Source organism: Ictalurus punctatus, chromosome 20 (genome assembly GCF_001660625.3).
Source record: "Ictalurus punctatus breed USDA103 chromosome 20, Coco_2.0, whole genome shotgun sequence".
Lineage (NCBI taxonomy): Eukaryota > Metazoa > Chordata > Actinopteri > Siluriformes > Ictaluridae > Ictalurus > Ictalurus punctatus.
In genome coordinates this window covers 17,722,142-17,739,788 of record NC_030435.2, presented here as the reverse complement: position 1 = coordinate 17,739,788, position 17,647 = coordinate 17,722,142, and the positions used below count along the sequence as shown (strand labels likewise).

General features: G+C 40.7%; 1 protein-coding gene across 1 annotated transcript; it reads right to left on the bottom strand.

Annotated features, from left to right (window-relative positions):
• Positions 1–1,917: 1,917 nt before the first annotated feature.
• Positions 1,918–14,151, bottom strand: LOC108280287 (ankyrin repeat domain-containing protein 12-like). The gene is made up of 10 exons (XM_053688563.1): positions 13,995–14,151; positions 13,172–13,318; positions 9,846–10,049; positions 9,619–9,761; positions 9,280–9,448; positions 4,483–8,627; positions 4,295–4,393; positions 3,941–4,088; positions 3,448–3,539; positions 1,918–3,317 (listed from the first exon to the last, which is right to left on the bottom strand). The coding sequence occupies exons 1-10, from the start codon at positions 14,077–14,079 to the stop codon at positions 3,132–3,134; spliced, it is 5,418 nt and encodes a 1,805-aa protein (XP_053544538.1). The 5' UTR covers positions 14,080–14,151; the 3' UTR covers positions 1,918–3,131.
• Positions 14,152–17,647: the final 3,496 nt, after the last annotated feature.

Here is a 17,647-nt window from a genome sequence, read left to right as displayed (position 1 = left end):
TGTGTGTGTGTATATATATATATATATATATATATATATATATATATATATATATATATATATATATATATATGATATGGTGAAGTTTTCCTGACATTACTCACAGCAACTATCAATAAAAACATTTTTATGTAAAAAAAACATAAAAACCAAGCAGTTAGCCACTAGCATTGATGCATTCTGCCCCATCTCAGTCCTACTGTACTTTTATTGTTCCATGTGTCAATTTTACTAAGTCATGAAGCATTGTGATTTATCTAGCATGAAGTACCTTGTAAATAAGATTTAAAATGCTATATAAATAAAGATTTACTTACTACAGAGATTACATTTACAAATATTGTGTGCGTGGAGTTTGCATGTTCTCCCTATGCTTCGGTGGTTTCCTATGTGTCCAGAGTTCCATCCATCCATTTTCTATACCACCTATCCCACAGGGTCACAGGGAACCTGGAGCCCATCCCAGGGAGCATCAGGCACAAGGTGGGGTACCACCCGGGACAGGGTGACAATCCATCACAGGGCACAGTCACACACATACACACAGAGAAGTTCGTCCGTCAATTTCAACGAGACCAAAGTTTCCATTTCTGCCTCCATTATGCAGAACACAAACTGGAACTCGACTTGCTCGTGAATTGGAGTATAGTGAGGAAGACTTGCGCAGCATCTGCCTCACTCTCACTTCCCGGTGACCACCATGATCCAATGGCAAGACCGAGTCAAGACAACTGAAGATGGACCCTGGGCGCAGTGATTCAAACACCCATTCATACACTTCGGACATTTTGGAAAGGCCAGTCAGCCTACCATGCATGACTTTGGACTGGGTGAGGAAACCGGAGTACCCAGAGGAAACCCCCACAGCACAGGGGGATCAGGCAAGCTCTGCACACACAGGCAGCGGCAGGAAACAAACCCACAACCCTGGAGGTATGAGGCGAACTCTCTGCCTAGAGTTACAAGGGTTAAATGCACCACAATCATGAAATCAGCCCGACCCTAGATAGTATACAGTGTGTACTTGAGTATGTAGTACGTTAGTGTTCAACTTTTTGTGTTAAACAGAAATGACAAATAAGTAGCACAATATTTCATGTCATTGAACTGCACCCAAACAGCACCCACAGGAACCACCATACGCGGAAAACCACAACTGAAAGCAAAAACAAGTGTCCAGTAGCCCACCCTTCATTTTTTTGGTAAATTTAATACATCATCCAAGTCTCGGAAGTACAACGCATCTCACTAAACTTCCCAGTGTGAGCACACCACTCGCACTAAAAGTACACAGTGTCCAAAGTGACACAGCATTAGTAATATGTTTTGGATGGAATGGAGCACATACTTGAGGTAACTTCTGCCAAAATGACTGATTATAACTTCAACAAGCGGAGCCATTTTATATAAACACAATGAAAGGCAATGAAGTAACTTTTGAGAAAAGTGTGGAACATGGATAGAAACATGCCTTTTAGCTCTAGCCAAACCCACATACCACACAATTAATTACTACATATGTTTCCATGTACTGGTTTTCAGAAATGGCAATATGCATTCCCATCAACTAATGGTTTTGTAGAATATCCTGAAAAGAAAGTGACACAATAATGTAGATCATTTTCCTATAAAAGCACACCAGAATGTTTTATACCTTAATTATGACAATTTTATCCTCCTCAGCCAAGAGTAAAAAAAAAAAAAAACTTATACTTTTTAAAATATAATAAATAATAACTTTAACATTAACATGTTTTCCAAGTATCCGTTCATAGATTAAAAAATTTGCGAAGATAAAACCACTAGGATTGAAGAAATATGGCCGTGGATGCAACTCAATTATGATAGTATGTAACTGCTGATAGTGATGCTCTATGGTATGGAGTGTTTATAATAAGGCCAACACGACATTAAAAATGTTCACAACCAATAAAATTTATTCAGGTATATATTACAATTATGTACATTATCCTGTAACAAGTAAATATTAAAATAGACATATTTTTAGAACCATCGTTCAAAAGGCGTGTTGTAAAAAATAGGTTTTGTTGTGATCTCACATTAAAACTGTAAAAGTATGTTTCCTTTTTCTAACAAGAAGACACATCAATGCTGTTTTCTCTCAATGTGCGCGAGACACAATGGGGAGGAAGTGAGTGTTACCAAGAAGATGACAAAAAGGCAGGAAAAAGCAGGACCACTTACATAAACCTCATCACAGCACATCTTTTCGGCGGGAAAAAAAGGAGGAAAATTTTTTTTTAAAAAGAATTACAAACCTGCAATGCATGCACATTATAGAAATCACATGTCAAAAAACACCTGCTGTGATGAATGTAGGAGGAAACGTGTAGCAGAAGAAACGTAACAAACATAATTCAAAAACACATGATTAAAGAGTTAAGTCAACATCAACAAGAGAGGACGCGCAATATAAAACCAACTTTGGTCCATTAAACATTCGACGAAAAGTTTACAATCAAAATATCTATTAACTTCCTTCCTGTTATTTTCTTCTTCTTCTTCTTTTTTACAAGTTAAAAATAATTACATGGCTATTTACAAATGAACAATCAGTATGTATAAAATAAGTTTAAAAAAAGAAAAGAAAAAAAGTATGAAGAGCACATTCTATACATCATGAACACTCACTTTCTGAAACGAGTTGGAACGAGACCTCTCTGTCCTATCACAGGAGAGGTAAAGTGTTTAACTTCTAAGTTTTCCCCTCTCTCATTTTCTCCCTCTGATCACTGAGGGTAGGCATCGCCCTCTGCTGGTTGGATCTCCTATATGCAGCTCTGCAGCTGGGGTAGGTAAGTGTCTTCAAACAAGAGCTGATACACAGAAAAGTAATTGGACCTTCAGGGACGCAATGCGTTTAGTCTTTTGGTAGACACTCCTATCGAAATGACTTTACAACACAAATACTGTGAGAGATGGAGGACTGTTTTTATTATTATTATTATTATTTCTCTGGAGTGTCTGATCATATGGTGCAAGACTGCACGACACACAGGTGCACACTGCAGCTCGCCCAAAACAAGTGCTTTGTGTTTCTCTACTCCTCTCAAGTCCTGGAGAGACGAGCCTCGTCAGTTCTTTACGATCCGAGCACCGACTCACTGCTGTTATATCGGGGTGAGGTCAAAGTCATCGTTGACCTCGACAAGTGGGATGTGAAACTCTGGGATTTCGACAATGCTGGTTGATTTGTAAGTGGCAGGGTCCAGCTCCTGTAGCTTCAGCTGCCACTTTAATCGTTGAATGGCATTAAGAGCTGCGGCCTCATGCTGCTGCCTCATCAAGAGACATGTCTGGGACAGACAAAAGCCAGAGTAACGCAAACCGTTATGACATAAATGCCTTACAAACCAAATTCAACATTACACACTGCTCTGTGAACTTAGATATGTAATTTCAATGAATATTCAATAATATAGTTACCTTTATCTTCTCAAATTTGTCATCCACATCCTGAAGCCAAGACATGAACTGTCTCACGTTAAACCGATCTCTCACTGAGGTTTTCCCATCATCTCCCTGCCACGCAAGCAAACAATACACATGAGTATAAAACAAAAGAATTATCACTTCACTATTTTCTTTTTGACTAGTTGCCAATACAGAAGTTTTCTAAGAATCTTTTTATTCAGAAACCCGAGCCAAAATAAAATTCCCGAGATTGTACGACACTGGCTAAAGTAAATGGCTCGACTGCATTTTCAACACAGTGTTATGAAAGTCTGAAGTAGCACTATGAGGCATTTCAGCCACTAAAGGTGGGAGCATTTTTCTGGTCAGTATACTGGAGTTAAATATATGCTTCCAGACTAGGCCATGTATCATCAACAGAGTCACCATAAGGACACTAGGAAAATATATATTGCAGCACAACCAATAACATGATAGTCTTATACAGGCCAGACTGGCAGTTAACGTGCCTGTACATCCTGGGGCATGTTGTATACTTCTGCGTCCAACAAGACCGTGCAAGCACTGAAGGGTAGTGTCTGATTGGCTAACGTTCTTGCAGCACGATAATGGACACGCAGGACTTCTTGCTCTTTGGAGACAATCAACTTCTCCTGTGAGAAGGAAAAGAAAAAACATTGGAACATGTAATATAAAACAACAGGATACGACCTCCTCCGACATTATTCAACTTATTTACTAATTAGTTCTCACAGATTAGGACTACACTAAACTTTGAAGTACTGGAACCCTGGAACTTAACCAGGTTAGCTTTATCTACTGCACTGTGAAAGAAATGTATTTCGAAAAAGCCACTTACCCTTTCAATGCTGTGCTGCAAGCGGAGCTTCATGCGCACAATCTCCTGCTGTTTGAACATCTCTTTTAGTGGTTCAGGTAGTGAGGGTGGTGGTGTTATCTAATAAAAATAAATAAATGCATGAATCCATACAGTCATTTAATAAATATTGTAAATATAGTACAAAAATACAATTGTAAGTGGCTCACCGTTGGAATACAGAGCTTGCACAGTGGATTCCCATCAAGCAAGTAGGACCCATTGAATGTAACATACTCATCATAGTATTGTGGTGCTTGAGGAATGACGCTACATAGCACCTTCCTCTTCTCCTCGAGCTTTTTGCGTATGTGCAGGAACTCATAATAAGGATTAGCTCTTTCTGTCTGGTAGGGCTGAATTTCCTCAAGCTTTAGCGAGTCCACAATTGCTGCCAAAGACTGCTGGGTCTTTTCCTTGATCTGCTGGGCTGAAAGGCTGGCTTGGGGTGAAGGAGAAATTCTGGGCATGTTTCGTTTCCTTGGATGAGCGACCTGGAGGTCAACCTCGTCATCTAGAGCTTTCACTTTTGTCCTGGCTCCAGTCGAATCACTGTCTGCCACTGACAATGGAGAAGAGCTTCCAGATGTTGCTCCACTGGTTATTTTTGAATGACAATTGAGTTGAATCCTAGTGCAGCCCAGATTGTGATCTCCATCTGATGGAGTATCTGGCTTTGCTGGTTTCTCTTCAACAGCAAGTGGGTCTGGCATCTCCACATCAACAACACCTGCTTTAGCATCCGAGGGAAGTTGGGTTTGAGCAGCATCCTCTGCAGTCACCGCTTTCTCTACTTGCGTCTCGGAAATGACCTGGCTATTGTCTGGATCTTCCCCAGATACTTCCATTGACTCTTCAGCTGTCTGTTCAGGACTAGCACAATGAGGAACATTTGAAATTGAAGGGAGAGGCAAACTATGCTCGTTTTTCTCCAGCTGTCCATCAGCTGCACTTGCGTTCTCATTGGAGAGAATTGACTTGCAGTCATCTCGCGAAATCTTTTCTGTAACCTGCTGAGAATCTCTGACCACACTGGTTGTACATGGAATTGTTTTAGTAGACTCCTCAGAACTGATCCTACAAGAGCTTATGGATGGAGCTTGGATAGTTGTCCAATCCATTCTACTCCTACCAGAAATGTTCTCCATGTATCTGTCCTCCAATATATTTTCAGGACCCACTGATGGACTTCTCACTCTTTGCTCTAGTCCCAAATCAACAGCTGTCCTTGCTGGGTGGTTATTATTGGGTTTTGCGACAGAATGCCACTTCAGGCTAATTGAACGTGTAGGTGTTTTGGTGGAGAAGCTTTGATCTGACTGTGAGGATGCAGCTGATGCAACCTGGGACACAGGTGCTAACGAGGAATTTTTGTTTGAGCCGTCTATCATTTCTGTGTCAGAGCTGTCAAGTTGATTTTGTCCACTTTGCTCTGGTGAAGTATCCGTGTTTAGCTTGATGACCTCTACCGTAGTTGGCAACAAAGTGCTGGCTTGTGAAAGGCTAGATTGTTGATCTGCAAAATCTTTCACTGAAGTATCTCGAGAGTTAGATCCACATGCAAACTGACTGCTTGAACCGCCACTTGCATCCTCAACACCGACAGAGTGTTCCGCTTCATTTATAGGCCCAGTCTTTCCAAAACACGAGAGACTCTTCGCATCTAGTGAGAGCGTCCATCTACTGGTTGCATCCTTTAAGATTTTCTCACAAGTGGAAACCTCTGGGGTTTCTGAGCCCTTGGAGTGCAAGAGTTCTTTGTTTGGTTCACTAGAAGTGGAAATTCTTGCTTTATCTTTGTTCTTCTGCTTCCCAGAGTCGGCCCCTGGTCGTTGTTTCAGCCTTTCCATCGCTTTTTGCTTGATCTTCTCCAAGTGTTTCTTGCGCCACTGCTCAATCTCCTGATCCATCAGGCTAAGCATTCGTTCAAAGCTGTTCTGCATGAGATCATCATTACCCAATCTTTTCTCTTTGGGACGGGTTTCCTTTTGTGCAGGGGAGGCTTTGGATTTGGACCTGTCTGACTCTGACTCAACAGGCCTTGCGTTACGGCGTTTGCTATGCCTACTCTGCTGTGACCTCTCTTTATCCTTGTCCTTTTCCTTGTGCCACTCTCGGTCCCGGTCCTGATGCCTTTCCAAATCTCGATCCCTCTCTTGTCTGTCCCAGTCTTTCTCAGGAGTTTTCACGACCTCTCCTTTTAATTTTGAAGTTACAGTTTTATAGCTATCGGGTATGTACCCCTTCTTCTCTTCCAAAAGAAATTTGAGATTACAAATAAAGGAGGGGAGAGTGGCTTCTTTTGATTTTTCTTTTTTCTTCTCGTCAGGGTCTTTGTCTTTTTCTCTCTCCTTTTCTTTAATTCGGTCAATTTTATTATGATCACTGTTCTTCTCAGGAGCCTTTGATTTCTTTTCAGAACTCATTTTATCTTTGTCCCTGTGATCACTTGAGGAATGCTCTTTCTCTTGCTGTTCTTTCTCACTTCTTCCGTCAAGTTTGTCATTGCTTTTTTTGTTTTCTACATGCTTTTTCATAATAGGCACAGGTTTATGTTTTTCACTTTCCTTGTGACTCTTCTCACTAGACAAGTTAGACGTGGTTAATCTGTCCCTGTCTTTCCATCGATCTGTGGAGTTGTGAAGGTCCGATTTATCTAATAAATGTTCCAATTTGATCTTCTTATCCTTTTCTGCCTGTTTTTTCTCACCTTTTTCAGATTCTCGGTCCTTCGTGGGTAGCCGTTTATCATTTCTCTCTCTAGAGCTCTTCTCTGTGGTCTCTAGCTGATTGTGATCTACCAAGTTTCCAGTTAGAGGCCTGCCTTCTACCTCCTCTTTAACACAAGGACTTGGAAGAGAGTCTTCAGGCTTCCGTAACAAGTTAAGACTTTCTGACCAGTCATCATTTTCAGCCCCTTTCCCGTCCTTTCCTCCTCGATCATCTTTATATGCCACCTCTTTCTTCTCTTTTTTTATGAGTTTGTCTTTCTCTCGCTCGTCTTTTTGTTTTCTCTCCTTAATGCTGTTGCAGATCGAGTGTTTGTCTTTTAAAGTTGCCTTTTCTTCTTTAATTGGTGATGAGTCAAGGGACTTCTGAGGAGAGCAACTGTCTAGTGTCTCATATTTCCCTTTAAGTTCTTCATTCTCATCACTTTTGAAGAAATTCTCCTTCCAAAATTCTCGGGCAAACTCCACGTTCCTATGTCCATCTTTCCGTAGTTCTTTCTGGCGATGCCGATTCCTCTCAGACCCGTAGTCTTTCCTGCACTTGTCCTTCTCCTTGTGTTTTAGCTTATGCTTCTTGACAACCTTACCATCTTTGTCAGCCTTCCTGAAGGCTCCTTCAGAGCTATCCATAATGTTGCTTAAACTGGCATCTTTAAAAGGGCTGGAGCTTCGGTCATCTCCTTCCAAGCTGTGTTCCTTATAGTGATGTTTGCTTTTGTCCTTGTGATTACAGCTCTTACTGCTGGACCCTTCTATGTAGTTTGAATCTGTGTAGTGGTTATACTTGACACTATCCATAGGGCAGGATCCATCTCCAATGGAGACAAAAGTCTTATCATTTTCCTGTTTTAATGGAGTCACCTGCTTGTCAGTTTGGCTGTAATTGAGCTTTGGGGATTTCACAGCCGACAAGTGAAACAGGTGCACTGACGAATTGTCCTTTGGGTTGAAGGACATTTTGAAAGAGTTTTCCTCTCGAACATTTTTATCAGAGTTGTCAGACACTGTTGCTGTAGAAAAAAGAAGAGACTTGCTGTTTTCTTTTCCGTCCTCTTGAACCTCTTGATTTTCCTTGTTTTTGCTTTGGCTCTTGTTCTTCTTCTTGTTCGCTTTACCTTTTTCTGATGTCGTTAAGGTTAAGCTTGCTCTTTTTATCCTGCGTTCTGTTTTGTGAGTATCGTTGCAGAGTGACCTGGTCGGTGAACACTTTCGTTCTGAGGGAGCCTCCATTTCATTGTCGGAGCTATCTGAACTGCAGTAGAGGACTCGGGATGACTTTGGCTCTTTTAATTTGCAGGATGGTGTTGTCTGATCACTCTTGTTGGACAGTTTGAGTGTGTAATGGTTTTGCTCCTTTTCCTCCTTCTCTTCCTGATGCGCTTCTCGTCTCAGGATGTGTCTGTCATTTAGGGCCTTGCTCAGGTCTTCCTCCTCTTCCTCGTCCATGAACTCATACTCATCCACACCAGACACTAAAGATGTGGCCTTTGCTGTGGTCCATTTGCCATCAGAGTCCTTCTCGGTGTCTGAGTACTCCATATTCTCATCTACACTGGAGGGGTTGACTGATGGAGGGTCCTCAGAGTCTGTAACATGTAGCACAAACATAATCAATAAACAAATATTCAACTTCTAAGATAAAAAAGTGGCATTATGTATTGCATTAAGTATTATGTATAAGCATGAAATAGCAAAACCCACAGACAACGAACAGACCAAAACTGAGCAAGACATGCTATATGGCCAAAAGTTTGTGGATACCTGACCATCACATCCGTATGTGCTTTGTGAACATCCCATTCCAGATTTAGCCCCAACACCCTTTGTTGTTGTTATAATAACCTCCACTCTTCTGGAAGGCTTTCCACTAGATTTTGGAGCGTGGCATTCAGCTACAAGAGCTTTAGTGAGGTAAGGCACTGATGTTGGGCAGGGAGGTGGCCTGAGGTGCAGTCAGCGTTCCAGTTTATCCCAAAGCTGTTCAACTGGGTTGAGGTCAGGGCTCTGTGCAGGCCACTCAAGTTCTTCCAACCTTGGTAAACCGTGTCTTCATGGACCTCCCTCCCTCTGTGCACAGGGGCATTACCATGCTGGAACAGGTTTAGACCCCCTAGTTCCAGTGAAGGGAAATCGTAATGGTACAACATACAAAGACATCTTATACAATTCTGTGCTTCCAACTTCGTTGCAACAGTTTGGGGAAAACCCATATATGGGTGTACTGGTGAGGTGTCAAACCTTCGGCAATGTAGTGTAGATTTGAAGAGCTGTCATCTGGGTCAGACAATGGGATTTCCCCCTCCAGTAACTGCTCAACCTCCTGAGAATCAGCAACGTCCACCGGCCGCTCACCTCTCTTGTTTGCCTGGAAAGCATTTCCTCCATGCTGCAAGAGTAACTTCACAATCTGCAAAAGAGTAGGTACATAAATCAGCTGGCAAAATTTTTTTTTTAAAAACTGGTGAGAATTAAATAACCTGGTTAACAGAATGGCTTCTTGGAATAGTTATGTCATTTATAAACACTGTATCCAAAGAATACACTGGAATTATAAGAGAGCGCTGCAAAGAAACGTACATCTTTGTGGCCACTGCTGGAAGCATCATGAAGAGGGGTATCATCGTCCAATCCCTGTGTGTTCACCTCAGCTCCTGCACCAATAAGAACCTTTGCTGCATCATAGTAACCAAGGTTGCAAGCTTCATGTAGAGGTGTCCAACCTACAAAAACAGAGTCAACCATTCATTAGAAGAGTAAATAATGCATGCTTTCATAAAAATTACCATGTTCAAAGACAACATTACCTGCAAAATCCTTCACATTTACATCTGCCCCTAGTCCAATCAACTCTTTGACTTGTTTGACATCACCTCTGAAGGCAGCCATGTGCAGCGGTGTTTGTCCGTGCGCATTCATCTTGTTCACCTTCTCTTTCTGACGCGAAGTGGAGCTATTTGGCGTCTTTTTCTGCACTGCTGGAGCTTGGGAGGGTTGGCTTGGCGTTGTGTCTGCATCGAAGGAAAGAATATTTATATATATATATATATATATATATATATATATATTTATATATATATATATATATATATATATAAATATATATAAAATATATCTAAATATTTATATATATATATATATAAATATATATATTTATATATATATAAAAATATATATAAATATATATATATATATATATATTTATGTGTATACATATAAAATATTCTTTCCTTTGATGCAGACACAACGCCAAGCCAACCCTCACGCAACCCAACGAACCCAACCCAACACTCACTTTTGTGAGATACTGTGTATATATATATATATATATATATATATATATATATATATATATATATATATATATATATACACAGTATCGCACAAAAGTGAGTACACCCCTCACATTTTTGTAAATATTTGATTATATCTTTTCATGTGACCACACTGAAGAAATGACACTTTGCTACAATGTAAAGTAGTGAGTGTACAGCTTGTGTAACAGTGTAAATTTGCTGTCCCCTCAAAATAACTCAACACACAGCGATTAATGTCTAAACCGCTGGCAACAAAAGTGAGTACACCCCTAAGTGAAAATGTTCAAATTGGGCCCAAAGTGTCAATATTTTGTGTGGCCACCATTATTTTCCAGCACTGCCTTAACCCTCTTGTGCATGGAGTTCACCAGAGCTTCACAGGTTGCCACTGGAGTACACTTCCACTCCTCCATGCCGACATCACGTCAAGCAGCTTAGTCCATCAGCTTCACCCTCAGCTTCTTTAGCAAGGCACTGGTCATCTTGGAGGTGTGTTTGGGGTCGTTATCATGCTGGAATACTGCCCTGCAGCCATACTCTGCTTCAATATGTCACAGTACATGTTGGCATACATGGTTCCCTCAATGAACTGTAGCATCCCAGTGCCGGCAGCACTCATGCAGACCCAGACCATGACACTCCCACTACCATGTTTGATTGTAGACAAGACACACTTGTCTTTGTACTCCTCACCTTGTTTCTGCCACACACGCTTAACACTATCTGAACCAAATAAGTTTATCTTGGTCTCGTCAGACCACAGGACATGGTTCCAGTAATCCATGTCCTTAGTCTGCTTGACTTCAGCAAGCTGTTTACGGGCTTTCTTGTGCATCATCTTTAGTAGAGGCTTCCTTCTGGGATGACAGCCATGCAGACCAATTTGATGCAGTGTGCGGCATATGGTCTGAGCACTGACAGGCTGACCCCCCACCCCTTCAACCTCTGCAGCAATGCTGGCAGCACTCATACGTCTATTTCCAAAGACAACCTTTGGATATGACGCTGAGCACGTGCACTCAACTTCTTTGGTCGACCATGGTGAGGCCTCTTCTGAGTGGAACCTGTCCTGTTAAACCGCTGTATGGTCTTGGCCACCATGCTACAGCTCACTGTCAGGGTCTTGGCAATCTTCTTATAGCCTAGGCCATCTTTACGTAGAGCAAAAATTCTTTTTTTCAGATCTTCAGAGAGTTCTTTGCCATGAGGTGCCATGTTGAACTTCCAATGACCAGTATGAGGGAGTGTGAGAGCAATGACACCAAATTTAACACACCTGCTCCCCATTCACACCTGAGACCTTGTAACGCTAAGTCACATGTCACCGGGGAGGGAAAATGGCTAATTGGGCCCTATTTCAATTTCATGGGCCCATGACATTATCAAGTCAGTATAAAAAACATTTTAGATTCCTAAACATTAGTTTTCCAGCACAAAATTAAATGTTACAGGAAAATGTTTGTAGGTCCATAAAGAAAGCAGCATATTATGTAAGAGACACTTTTCAGACAAAAAAAAAACATAATGAAGGCTGCTAGGTTTTGCTGCAAAAATAAGAAACAAGTGCGACAGTCAAAGTCTCCAGAAGAACCGTGACTGGTTCTGCAAGATGCTCAATCAAACCTACATCTCATTTCCTTATAAAACTGCACTGATAGTATCGGAGACTACTATTTTTTTAAGCAAAGGGTCATCAGAACAAATAATTAATGTTTTATTGATTACTGTTTACTGATTTTATAGTATGTTTAAAAAATATAGAAACATTTCATTTGATTATTTTTGAAGGCATGTTTGCTCTACAGCATTTCTTTGCATGTGATTTTTGTACATTACTATGTGTATATATATGTAAAGTACTATGTGTATATATGTACAGTACTGTGTATATATGTACAATACTGTGTGTATATATATGTACAGTACTGTGTGTATATATGTACAGTACTGTGTGTGTATATATATGTACACTACTGGTCAAAAGTTTAGAAACACTCATTCTTTTATTTTTTCTCCACGTCTTAGAATAATAATAAGAATAATAACGTCATCAAAACTCTGGAGTAACAAATTATGTATGGAAGTATGGAAATTATGTTGTGATAAAAAATCCAATATAAATCAAAATAATTTCACATTTTAGTATCTTCAATGTAGACACCCTTTTTGCAGAGAATTTCCACAAATGTATTCTTGGCATTTTCTCAACCAATTTCTTGAGGAATCTCCCTAAGATGCTTTTTTAAACAGTATTAAAGGAGTTCCCATCTACGCTGGACACTTATTGACTGCTTTTCTGAATATTTCGCTCCAAGTCATCCATTTAAAAAATATTTTTTGTAAATAAAATGTTAGTTTTCTAATTAAAGAAATTAATACGTTGGCACAATTATATTTTTGTCTGCAACACTGATTTCAAACATTTAAATCCTACACATTTTTTTAAGATCATGAGAAACATTTCAGTCAAGTGTCTCCAAACTTTTTACCCGTAAAGTATGTATATATTTATCTCGCTCTCTCGCTCTCTCGCTCTCTCTGTCTCTATCTATCTATCTATCTATCTATATATATATATATCTTCTGGGGGAAAAATAGTACTATACTAACAAAAATAGTACAATAGTGATCAGTCTTGGTTAGAATAAAGGGAAGCAAGAGCAGACTACCAAGACATCATGTCAAAAAAAATTTCAGAGGCAATCTAAGTAAGGAGACGTTTTGCACATCTTGTATGACTGGAAGATCCCCAGTTATAAGGTTCAACAGAAAATTGACAATTCCACATACAGTTCATGTCAGGCAGCTGCAATTACCTGGACTGTGGTCTCTTGCTGTCATCTGCATCACCAGGGCCATCTGCAAGCGTTCAGACAGTGGGTAACCAAACAAAATATTCACAGGGGTGGACTTCTTACCCCCAGACACCTTTTTTACCCTCTTCTTATCAGGACCATCTTCATCTGCATGAAGAGATGATTACCAAAAAGCATTTTGAATTACAGGCATCATGAATTCCATGTGATGGCTTAAAAGCCTCATTTTGTTTTTTTGTTTGTTTGTTTATTTATTTATTTATTTATTTATTTATTTATTTGAAGTTTCCTAACACGTAGCAGGGCATACAGCAAAACAAATTGGATAAGAATATTGTTGTTAGCTAGTTTAAGGGTTATTTTGTCTCATTTCCCCCTTACATATTGCAGAAGGGATTCACTTCCTATTAGGATAATAAGCATAAGTTCTTGTACATATACATATTCCCTTGATGGAATAAAGTAAAACCCCACAGCTTAACCACCACATCCACAACTTCGACATAATGAGCTGAAAGAAATATTGTTTTCTTCGCTTCTCCTTTCAGTACAAAGAAGTAGAGACACTAAAATCCCATATTCTTACAGGAAATATAATTCTCAGTCAAAACAGCTATTTCCAGTCGCTCTCCCAGTCAACACATATGAATAACATTTCCTTGTCTTCCACATTCAAAGACATTGGCTCAACTGTTATATAACTCCAGAGGGGAAAGGGCACAGCGGTACACTCTGCATGTTTAACCGTTTCCAGAACTAACCACAAGAGGCAGTGTAGAAGCGCATGAAAGCTACTGGAATTTTCTACCAGAATGAAACTGACCTGTGTTTGAGTCCCGTTTCTCGTTACAGGGCGGACTGACACTGAAGGAGAGCTTGCGTTTCATGGAAGACTTCGGCTTCCACATAATCTCACTCCGATCCAGCTTCGGCGTTTTGGTAAATGGGGAGATTTTATTTTTACCCTACACAGAAAAAAAAAAAAACCCCAACACAACAGTGTTTCTATTCTGAATTCGACACCACAAATACATCTAAGTTCGAGCACGTCACACATATTCTTGAGCAAACCCAGTCCGAGTTAAATGACGTTTATATTGATCTGCAGAAAAATGACATAAATGAGCCTGAGTGCATGTCTTACTGCGATAAAGTTTCATTTTCACATTCACCTCTTTGGCTCTAATACAGGGGTCTCCAACCTTTTTTCATTTGAGAGTTTTTTTTTGTTTTTTTTAAAGAAAGTGTCAGAGCTACTCATGTCATACAATACTTACAATCTTTCACATAATGTATCGTAACTCTCAAATTAACAAACTGATATACACCTGAAGGAGTCAGAGAAGAAAACAGAATCAGAGAATACAGTTCTTTATGGAAAACAGCACACTTTGTTATAGTTGTCTACACACAACTATACAGTTGTTTACGTATATACATTAATGAAAGTCCAAACTAAATTAACTGGAATATAAACAGCAGTAGCATTTCAAATGTTGGCCTGCATTCTGAACTGAAATGTATACTACATGAATGAGAGTGCATGGTAAATGAGAAAAGTGCATGATGGGTCACAAGTTTGACATGAAATGCATTCACACTTATTTACAGTGAATGAGCTGACGGACACTGCATTGATTCCACAAGGGAGGTATATGCTGGTGTGTATGCACTTAGGTTCACGCTTATGCAATCATTTAAATGTTCATCTGTCAGTCTTGTTCAGTATCAGAATACGCTGCTTCACAAAGGTACATAGATCCAAATAAAGCAGATGCTTTGAGGCAGCTTGGTGAATGTTCTTGTAGTTTTCTGGGTCTACCAGACTCCAGAAATGTTGTGAATGTTGCTGAGATTTCAGCTGGATATGATTTTAGAGATTAATAACCTCCATCTCCATCTCTACAGCACTGACATTGAACAGTTCAGCCATCTGCTTTGAAATGTGATCAATGTCTATCTCCATGAAATGGTTGGCAATAAATGCCACACATGGCTCAAGATTTTCAAAATCACTGAACCTTTCCTCAAATTGCTGCCCAAGCTTGGACAGAATTTCCATGAGCTGTAAGCCGTAATCATGAAGATTTAAAACAAAATAAAAGGCTTGAAATATTTCACTTTATGTGTAATGAATCTAGAATACATGAAAGCTCCACTTTTTTAGCTAAATTACACAAAAAAAGAACTTTTCCACAATATTCTAATGTTTTGAGGTGCACCTGTATATTGCTGTGTGAAACTAACTTTAGCAAAAAAAAAAACAAAAAAAAAAAAACAGGTGTAATAACAATTAAAGTATCATTAGTGGTTGTGTCACCTTCTTCCCATTCGTCTTTTCCACCATGGCTCCATCTCTGTCGGTCCCCGGCTTGGCCATGGTGCAGCTTCTGACTAGCTGTGGCAGCTAAGGCTCACGGGGGCCTGCAGTGAAATTTAAAAATTCAGATCAGACTCGGCACACATTTGATCGGCATCAGAGCCAGTATCTGACATGCTTTCTGTTCAGACACACTTTAATAACGGCATATGTAATGTAATGCACTGACCCGGGATTATGTGTTTGTAGTACTTCAAATGAAGTATGAAAAAAGAAGAACTGAATAAGCCAGGATAAGCTGTAATGAGTAATACTATGAAGTAATCTTATCTTACACCACCGCTGCTATTCTGATACTATGAAAATCAGGGTCACGGCTGAATGTTCTAGACATCTTGTGTAAATATAAGATTTTATAAGTGGTGCTTCACATATCCACCACAGGTATTTGCAGTCGTGCGGCATCCGATCAGAATGATGTAACTGTCTCCGGCAATTTTTTTTGTTTTGCTCACTTCACTTCACTTAACTCATCCAATAACCAGGGAAAGAAATAAATCTACTTCCTAATGACTTGCCGAAACAAAACTTTTCAGTTGATGCTTGCTCAGATGGATTATGCTCCAGTTGGTTCACGTAGTTCCCAGTCGATGATGTTGTGTCCACTTTGATAGGAACACCTAAACGCCTGCTCATTAATGCAGTTATGAAAGCATTCAATCATGTGGCAGCTGAAAAATGCATACAGTCATGCAGATGCAGGTCCAGAGCGTCGGTTAATGTTCACATCAAACATCAGAATGAGGAAAAATTGTGATTTGTGACTTTGATTGTGGCATGGTTGTTGGTACCAGATGGGCTGGTTTGAGTATTTCAGAAATGGCTGATGTGCTGGGATTTTCTACACACTGCAGTCTCTTTACATAGAATGGTGCAGGAAAAAAAAACACACTGAGTGAGTGACGATTTTGTGGGTGGAAACGTCTGGGTTACACATGTAACACTGTTCCCTGAGAAGGCAACGAGACGTTGAGTTTAGCATAACACTATGGGGGAGCGCCTCTCGCGCGTGACTGGTGTCTGAAGATTGTGTAAAATCATGCCTATTTATAGGCCTGTCATGATCAGGTGACGTGGCAATTAAGCGTGTCGCGTAATATAAATATGGCACCTGTGAACCGTGCCATCAGCCTCTATTATCTGAAGCGAGGACGCAATTCACAGACCTGCCCTGGTATGACAAAGCTACGCAACGTCTTGTTCCCTTCTCAGGGAACAGGGTTACATGCATAACCCAGACGTTCCCTTTCAAAGGGAACTTCGCCACTGCGTTTAGCATAACACTATGGCAACAAGAATACCCACTCCGTCATACTGAGGGTGCAGCTTGTTCAAAAAGACCCAAGCCCAAGGGTCACTGCAAGACACTTGAGCCCGGGGTGGAATGAACATCCAGGCTGTAATAATGAATGAATGTGTGTGGCGTAGACCACCCTGCAGCAGCACACACATCCTGTAAGGATACCCCTTTGGACAAAGCCTTCACGGAGGTGACCGCGCTAGTGGAATGAGCCCTTATGCCCAGAGGCGTAGCGAGAACACGTGCCTCATAAGCAATCGAGATTGCTTCCACTATCCAATTAGAGATGCGATGCTTTGACACAGCATCACCTCTACTGTCGCCGCCAAAGCAGACCAGCAGCTGCTCCAACTTACGCGGACACAGCAGGTGCATTCTCTCTTGTTCCAGTGTGGGGAATGGAGGATGGCAGAAAGCCTGCAACACCACAGGGTGGGCAGCGGATGTAGGCACTTTAGGAATATAATCCAGCATAGGATACAGGAAGGCCTTGGCTAATCCAGGGGCAAAGTCAAGGCAGGAAGGGGCAACAGAGAGAGCTTGTAGGTCTCCTACTCGCTTGAGAGGTGTCAAGGCCAGCAGAAGAGCTACCTTTAGAGTCAGAAGCTTCTCAGAGGCTGACCCTAAGGGCTCAAATGGGGTCTCTGACAGACCTTCCAGAACCACAGAAAGGTCTCAGGAAGGTATGAGCAGCCTGCAGATGGGCCTCAGCCGCCTGACACCATGCATGAACCTCAAAGTTAGAGGATGTTGCCCCACAGAGGCTCCATCAACAGGGGCATGGCTGGCCGAAATG

Bases quoted from the DNA above. Each gene is read 5' to 3' on its own strand.
- LOC108280287 (XM_053688563.1), bottom strand. From the start codon at position 14,079: ATGTGGAAGCCGAAGTCTTCCATGAAACGCAAGCTCTCCTTCAGTGTC. The intron at 8,628-9,279 runs GTTTGACACCTC...TACATGTTACAG, and splicing joins TCTACACTACATTGCCGAAG to ACTCTGAGGACCCTCCATCA. The intron at 4,394-4,482 runs GTGAGCCACTTA...TATTTTTATTAG, and splicing joins GCAAGCTCTGTATTCCAACG to ATAACACCACCACCCTCACT.